General features: G+C 37.8%; 1 protein-coding gene across 1 annotated transcript; it reads right to left on the bottom strand.

Annotated features, from left to right (window-relative positions):
• Window positions 1-4,699: 4,699 nt before the first annotated feature.
• On the bottom strand, window positions 4,700-7,968 carry LOC110033380 (cytochrome P450 734A6-like). The gene is made up of 5 exons (XM_020737338.1): window positions 7,387-7,968; window positions 6,704-6,927; window positions 6,378-6,628; window positions 5,913-6,312; window positions 4,700-5,420 (listed from the first exon to the last, which is right to left on the bottom strand). Exons 1-5 carry the CDS (start codon window positions 7,697-7,699, stop codon window positions 4,986-4,988), a joined length of 1,623 nt encoding a protein of 540 aa, XP_020592997.1. The 5' UTR covers window positions 7,700-7,968; the 3' UTR covers window positions 4,700-4,985.
• Between the last annotated feature and the right edge of the window lie 218 nt (window positions 7,969-8,186).

Below are 8,186 nucleotides of genomic sequence, written 5' to 3'. Positions count from 1 at the left end.
TATGCATTCAATAAAGTTAATGAGCTTACATTGAGAAATGAGATAACCTGTTAATCCTGATTGTTAAGCACGAAGTTGAAATCCCCAATAACCAGGAATGTTGCATCAATTGTAGTTGAAAATGATAGAACAAAAATCTTTCCTATCATTTCCATCATTTGATGCATAACATGTCAAGTATAATATTAGATTCCTAGTATATTAACACTTCCTTATAAATAAATTGTGACTCCATAGTGATATGATGGAAAGAAAGAGTAGATGATTTTCATTTGATCCAAATTCTACTATTAAAACAACACAAAATGTTATTTCAGATATTTATTAAGAATTGAGAAGGGTCATATTTTTTAATCTTAAGGAATAAAGTATTGGATATTAATTAAATATTATTTCAAAAAAATAAGAATAACAAGATTTTGATCCATGATTACAATATGCATTCAATAAAGTTAATGAGCTTACATTGAGGAATGAGATAACCTGCTAATCCTGATTTTTAAGCACGAAGTTGAAATCCCCAATAACCAAGAATGTTGCATCAATTGTAGTTGAAAATGATAGAACAAAAATCTTTCCTATCATTTCCATCATTTGATGCATAACATGTCAAGTATAATATTAGATTCCTAGTATATTAACACTTCCTTATAAATAAATTGTGACTCCATAGTGATATGATGGAAAGAAAGAGTAGATGATTTTCATTTGATCCAAATTCTACTATTAAAACAACACAAAATGTTATTTCAGATATTTTTTAAGAATTGAAAAGGGTCATATTTTTTAATCTTAACGAATAAAGTATTGGATATTAATTAAACATTATTTCAAGAAAATAAAAAATAGCAAGATTTTGATCCATGATTACCCTTCTACAGTCTCAAATCCAACCTTCAATATGAAAGTCCCTCACCTTCCATAATAGAATGTTTGAAAGTTGCATAGGGGATCAACATAATTTGAATATTGAATGATCCTTTTATTGGCTCTTGATTTATGACAAGAGCACATTGTTTTTTTTTTTATGAATAGGGGTTATAATGGCTTTGGGAGGAGTTTAAAGCTGTAGGGATAGAAGCGGTGATAGTAAATGGAGGGAGCGTGGAGATACTCTTGGTGGGGAGGTCAAATTAGAATGGAGTGCTTGTATGTTTGTGGGGGGTATATGTTGAGATCCTCAATAAAAACGGGTGAGGTAGAAACTGATGCATTGGGATGGAAGATCACTTCAGGTCTAAATAAAGTTTAGATTTGAAGGATCTAAGGATCCTTGAGGTGCTTCAACCCTCATCATATGGCTCATGGAGTATGCATTGGGATGGAAGATCACTTCAGGTCTAAATAGTGTTTAGATTTGAAGGATCTGAGGATCCTTGAGGTGCTTTAACCCTCATCATATGGCTCATGGAAAGATTGGTGCATGTTCGGGTTTTAATCCTTCCCTGAGTGACTTGGGGATGGTGGGTTGGGCGATGGGTTGAGAATAAGGCAAGTAGAATTATCATGGTTAAAGGAATTATAGTGTTTACAGGATGAGGGCTTTAGTCATAAAATACCTTATGGGAGAATTCGAGACCATTTAAATTAAGAAGTTTTACATACCAACCATCCAAAATTTTTAACATAAAATTTTAGCCATCTAAACTTTAATTAGAACATTTTAACCACATTTTTCATTACAATCTCCCTCATTTACCAACCACTGAAGGCTTTGAGCATAAATTTTGAGTGATTTAAAATGTTATATTTAAAATTTTGGTGGTTAAAATTTTATATTCATTATTTTACATAGTTGTTATGTAAAAACTATAAGATTAATAGGGATAATATTAGGTAATGAAGATGATAGGGTTATTTGAACACAAACTCATGCAAAACTAAGTCACATTTTAGTGGAAGTGTACTTGTCGACAGCTAAGAGAATACCAATATTGCTGGAAATTTTAGATAGACCTTGTTCTTTCCAACAAGTTAAGGAAATATTTAGAAATTTGATCCAAAGGGAAAATTCACATTATTCCTCTTTGGCAGATCTAAACTTCCATTTCCATCCATTGAATTGAAGTGCCTACATTTGAGGAAACAAAAATCGTTTCATACAGTGCCATAGTCTTTTTTACAAGAAAACCTACAAGAAGAAATCTCTAGAAAGAGTATGTAAATAGAGATTGTCGCATGACAACATCAAGTGGAGGACCATTGTAAGTTTTTTTCCCAATTGTGTGTTCTACAAGGGAGAGATCTCACTCTTTGTGCTTACTTGATAGTTCTTCTTTAGTGAAAGAAACTTCTTCTTCTTCACTAGCAATAAAAGAGTGAGATAAGTTTTTTTTTATTTTTATTTTGGGCAAAAATAAGGTATTTTCAATTAAAGGTATTTCGTTGAGAAGATGGGGAGGGGGTGGAAGGCTGAAAGACTGTTAGGAGGGTGTTTAACAATGGAGCGAGATCGTTGGTAATGGTGGAAAAGATTTAAGGTAAGAAGAAATTGAGATCCATATATAAGTGGTGAGAGATCATGAATGTCAATGTCTTTATTTAGAAGTCGTTTATGGAGATTAGGGTGATGGAGGTTCGAGCATCGATGAGGAGGCGAGGAGGACAACACCACCCTCCAACAAAAAGCCAGAGGTAGACCATATTAATGCCATGCCCTTGATGAGTAAGGAGGAGAAGATAAAAGAAGGTAGGCAACTTTGTTGGGAGTAGAACAAAACTAGCTTAAAAGAGGAACATACCTGACCTTTCTCCACATCATTGTTATCCAATGTCAATATATATATATATCTAGAACCAAGTCTTTGAGAGAGTTACACACAACACTAAATTTTAAATTACTAAAACTCTTAAAAATATATATCACACAAAATTTGACTCATTAAACTAAAAAAATATTTATTTAATGTATTTTTAATTTAATAATGATACTTATAATAGTTTTAAAAATATTGAGGATGCAATTTTGTGTGTGTGTGTGGTTGTGTTTATTTGTAAGTTTATCATAGTTCTATTCAACATATACCAAGTTTCACTTCACTTGATAAAACAATTATAGCTCCAGTTTCCAATAAGATTTTCTCCCTGGAGCAAGGAGAATCCCATCTCATCTTTCAACGAGCGATTAGTAAACAATATAGCAAAATAGCATCAATTTCCAAGGCCATTAGGACATGACTGGTAAAATTTACACATCTTTTCAGATTAAGCTATCATAGGCTTGGATTAAAGCTGTTGTTTGGTAGCAACTAACATGCTCCCCAAGGGATAGATCAATAGAGGTTTTTTTTTTTTTAATAATCTCAAATGCATTTTGTTTCAAAATGGGTTAGCTATCATTAGGTGAAATTTATGGATGGATTTCATTCGTGCAAGGTGTTGACAAATGAATGGCATTGAAATGTGAGGATGTAAAGATTTGATTAAGCGTTCAATGGCTATACTGAGAAGGGAAGTACGAGGACTCACACCAATCTCAAATTTACTAGGCATTGGCCTACTTGGCATATCGTGGCACAGTGCCGACAAATAAATCAGAATGTGAAGATTTCATGATTTAACTTCATACATATGGCTTACACTTGCCGGTCATCTGTTAGCCCTCTTGGGTGATTCCATTACCCAAAAACATAGTCTCTTGTAAAAAGTACAAGAATTATTATACGTGCATATACAAAGACTTAAAAAAGATGAACTTCCTTAAAATCTTCTTCAATTACATTCTGCCAACCGCTCGTCACTGTTGCTCCAACAACGATGGTTAATGATTAACCTAAGTTGGGTAAGATCTCAAACAATAATAGGATAATTCCATCACATATTCACATGACAGTAACAGTTTGATGTGCAGTGCGGACCCCAAACAAGTTCCCATATCTTTATAACAAGACAGCAAGTTGGAGTGCAGAGATCGTTGATCATATGAGAGAGGAGCGAAGGACGAGCTGGCCGCCAAGCTGTGGGGGGTCTGCTGTCCCAACCAGACACTCCCTGATACATCGATAATAATTGTTATTATTTTTATACATATAAACTTATAAAATCAATAACAAAAAGTCTTTTTTTTTTGTTCCATTCCTCCGATCGAGCGTCATATTTTTTAATTCAAATAGATTAAAATCATTTGAAAGCATTTTTTTTATGCAATGATAAAGCTTTTTAGGTCCACCTCTGCCTCTCTTGACATAGATCGAATCTAAAACATTTACTCTTATTACCGGATTAATATGATCAAACCGAGCTACACCAACTCTATCACAGATATACTCATTTCACATTTTGTGTCTATGAGCTGAGCAAATATTACGTGCGGCATCAACATTTGAAGATTATTAGTATTATTGGGGTGATATTCATCCCAATACCACCAAATCCGCACGTCTCCGCATCTATCTTGTGCGAAGTGAGGGAAAACTTGAATTATGAAGGTCTGCATTGGAGTCTAAAAGACTTTCGTGTGAATATATCTAAAACATAATACATGGAATATAATTTTAATACTAGCAGCTCTAGTGATAACTATGAGTGACAAATTTATTAAAAGAAGTGAATATTTTAAAAATCTCCTGTCTATTGCTCAAAGTAATGGAGATACAGACAGTAATTAAAGAAGTGAATATTTTAAAAATCTCCTGTCTATTGTTCAAAGTAATGGAGATACAGACAGAGGAATTAAAAAAAAAAAAAAAACATTTTGCGCACCACCATAATAATCATTGACAGAGAGCTGCAAGACCAGTCCCAACCGGATGATCATGGACAAAGCAGAATTAAACAAAACGTACAGCAAGTAATAATACCAGTTAACATCTTGTCTCCAGTGTGTTGTTTCTTTGGGGTTAGTACAAAACTGTGTAACCAACAGACAGAGATGATGAACAAACAGTGTACATTGCAGCCTTTGCCATCCTTCTGAACAGAGCAAGACAGCCATCACATGTATATATAACTCCATTTCAGGTTCAGACCATGAGCGCTGCTGGGTTTCACGACAGCCCCAGGGGACGAAAGAGCATGGGCGCACCATACTGTGGGTATAGCAGCATCAGCACAGTGGGTGCGTGGACGTATGCTGGAGATGGCCGGAATGCGAAGCGCTGCAGAATGAGAGCCAGCGTTAGTCTGGCTTCAAGCAGAGCAAGGTTCTGTCCGATGCACATCCGGGCTCCCATCCCGAAGGGAATGAAGGCGGATGGATGTGCGGCAGCACGGGCCACGCCTTGTGCGAAACGGCTCGGGTTGAATTGAGCTGCATCTGAACCCCACCAACGGGTGTCGTGATGCACCGCCATGATTGGGATCAAAAGCTCTGTTCCTTGTGGGATGTTTATTCCGCCCAGCTGCACGTCTGTTTTCGCCCGACGGATTGTGGCCACTGCGGGTGGATACAGCCTCATTGTCTCGTTCAGTATCATGCCCAGCTGCAAGTTGGTTTTCGCATTAACACCATAAAAATTTGATTTTTAAATGAGTGAAATTTAATGAATTCTGAGATGAGATTACTCGCAAGAGATTTAGCACAGGATTTATGTAGAATTTAAGCATAATGTTCAGATTCAACGGATTTTGATTGTAAATCCCACGAATCAGTGGAAATAGTTTTAGGGGGTTTAGGATTTAACTTTGTGGGCTTCCGATTGTCTCCAATAATCATAATAACTCCTTAAAACTCTTGTGGAAATTGTCAACAGTATTTAGTTAGTTCATTGTCAAATATGTTTGGAATTTATCTCATTCAGAATTTAATAAATTCGGATTTATGAGATTTATAATATTATAATATTAAAATGATATTGATGATATTAGAATGATATTATGATCCAAAACTTTATTAATGTCACCCCAATACTTTTCAAGTAACACAATTCACACATCATGCATCGTACGAACGCAGCATCTAATGATAAAAATACCGTTTTGAGTTTGGTGAGCTGGTCGCGGGAAGGGATGTCACGTGAGCCGCACATCTGGAGGACCTCTTGGCGGGCGCGCTCCTGCCATTCCGGATGCATGCCGAGAAGCACTGTTGTCCACGTCAGCAGGTTCGTTGTGGTCTGCTTACCCGCGAAGAAGAACGTTTTGCATTCCTCTACTATGTCCCGGACTGATATCGCCGCAACCGTCGCCGGGTTTACCGACCGTTGGGCGTCTCCGCTGCCGCCGCCGTTGATCATAAGACCAAGAATATCCTTTTGCTTCTCCTCGACCGCAAAAGCGGTCTCTTTACGCCGCACTGCGATTAATCGCTCTAGATTCCGACGAATCTCCATGTCTAGCTTCCACGAGCTCCTGTTCTGCTTCGTCGGAAGAAACCTGTGATTTAAAGAGTTCATTATTCTAAATCCCAATTAAAGGTTAAAAAAAAAAGTAATTTTTACCTGTAGCCGGGAACAAGGATCATGCGAAATGCCTCCGCAGCAACAATCATTTGCTGAGCTTGAAGACGAAAAACAGCCTTGCCATCATCGTAGCTCCGACCAAACGCCGTGCGAGTAATAGCGTCCTCCGTCACCCCCTGAAACCAATCGGCCACATCAATCTCCACCTCACCGCGAACCGAAGCCGACGACATCATGGCCCATTTATCCACCATCTCTATCACCGTCTTCCCGATCATCGGAATCAACAACTGAAGAATTAAAAAGCTATCTTTTTTAGCAAGGAAACAAGAGCATGTAGCCAACACAGCAGAAAAGGAGCTTACTTTGAGATTTTCCATGTGGAATGTGGGTGTAAGAACCTTGCGATGGTGCGCCCATTTCTCACCCCTGAGGCTGACGAGCCCATCGCCTTCAAGCTTACGTACTAATGGGTGCGACTCGTATCGGTCGAAAAAGTCGGCTCGAGAGAGGAAAATCTCGCGGATGAGATCAGGGTTGGCGACCGCCAACCGAGCGGTGGGACCGAACCAGAGAAGAAAGGTGGAGCCTTGAGTTACCAAAACAGAATAGCATCCATCAGATTAGAGAAAAATTTTGAATTGAATGGAACTGAATAGAGAAAGAGATAAAAAGAGAGAGAGAGAGAGAGAGAGAGAGAGAGACAAATCACCAATCAACCAAAAGAATCAATCACTTGTCACTGGGCAGCGACATTGATATTGGATTGAAGCTAGATATGAGACATATGTCGATTTAATAGACAAAAAGAAGAGGTGTGGGGCTGGAGGTTAGAGACAGAGTGAATTCATGCCTATCAGGCAACAGCAAAACGGAGACAAGGGAAAACTAAGGATAACTACTGTAAACAACTCCCCATTGTATAAAATTAACATCCAAAGAACCGGGAAAAACGAACAACCAGAAAGAAAGAAAAGCAAAATAAGAAGAAGGATGTAAAATAACTATTTTGAACAGTAAACACAGAGAGATGAACTATAAATCATACCATAGATCTTTTTCCAGTGATTGTAAAAGGATAGCACTCTAGGAAGAATGTTGTGTGAGGTCTGAGGTGACATTGGAGTTGAGGAAGCTTCGAGCATCAAACCAATCATTTCCCTGAGATTGCCAACGAAAAATCGGTATGGAGGGCCTCTTATGCCCTGTTTGGCGAAGTGCTGCACTATCCTTCTTGGCTTCCACCATAATATGAGGAGAAGCTTAAATGTGGTTGCTATGAACACGACTGCAATTAACAGAGCCGCTGTGGAAAATTGAAGCAACCATCTCCATGGAGAAGACCAAAGCATCGCCACCATCTCTGATCCTCAATGCTATGTTTGCTTCGGTTGCGTGCTTCGCTTTTCTTCCCTTCGAGAATTACTGTTGAGAGTTCTGTTTTTCTTCGCTTGTACAGCTTCTCTTGCAACTGCTGCTATTTGTAATGGCGCGAATAGCAGAATAACAACTAACACTTGCTTCTTTTGGTTTCCACTATTCTTTTTATTGCTGTATGTGAGGTGGGGTGCATATATAAAGAAAGAGAGAGAGGGACAGACGGGAGACACAGAGAGAGAGAGAGAGAGAGAGAGAGAGGATTTATAGGAATGGAAGGGTAGAAAACAGGGCAGGCGCCATTGTGGAAGGAAGCCGTCTCCTATGGAATGGTTTGGAGAAGAAGACAAAGGTGGAAAATTTTCCAATCACGGAAATACCCTTTAAGATTTTAATTTAATTTTTTATATTTTTAATGTATTCTATTTTAGATTGCAAAGGCATGAGTTTAAAATATAAATGGTACTTTAT

Source organism: Phalaenopsis equestris, unplaced genomic scaffold (genome assembly GCF_001263595.1).
Source record: "Phalaenopsis equestris unplaced genomic scaffold, ASM126359v1 Scaffold001157, whole genome shotgun sequence".
Lineage (NCBI taxonomy): Eukaryota > Viridiplantae > Streptophyta > Magnoliopsida > Asparagales > Orchidaceae > Phalaenopsis > Phalaenopsis equestris.
This window is presented reverse-complemented; position numbering and strand designations above follow the sequence as displayed.

What these genes read in the sequence shown, in the direction of transcription:
- LOC110033380 (XM_020737338.1), bottom strand. Translation starts at nt 7,699, where the DNA reads ATGGTGGCGATGCTTTGGTCTTCTCCATGGAGATGGTTGCTTCAATTT. An exon ending in TCCACATGGAAAATCTCAAA is followed by an intron (nt 6,629 to 6,703) that starts GTAAGCTCCTTT and finishes TTAATTCTTCAG; the next exon opens with TTGTTGATTCCGATGATCGG. An exon ending in ATCCTTGTTCCCGGCTACAG is followed by an intron (nt 6,313 to 6,377) that starts GTAAAAATTACT and finishes TTTAAATCACAG; the next exon opens with GTTTCTTCCGACGAAGCAGA.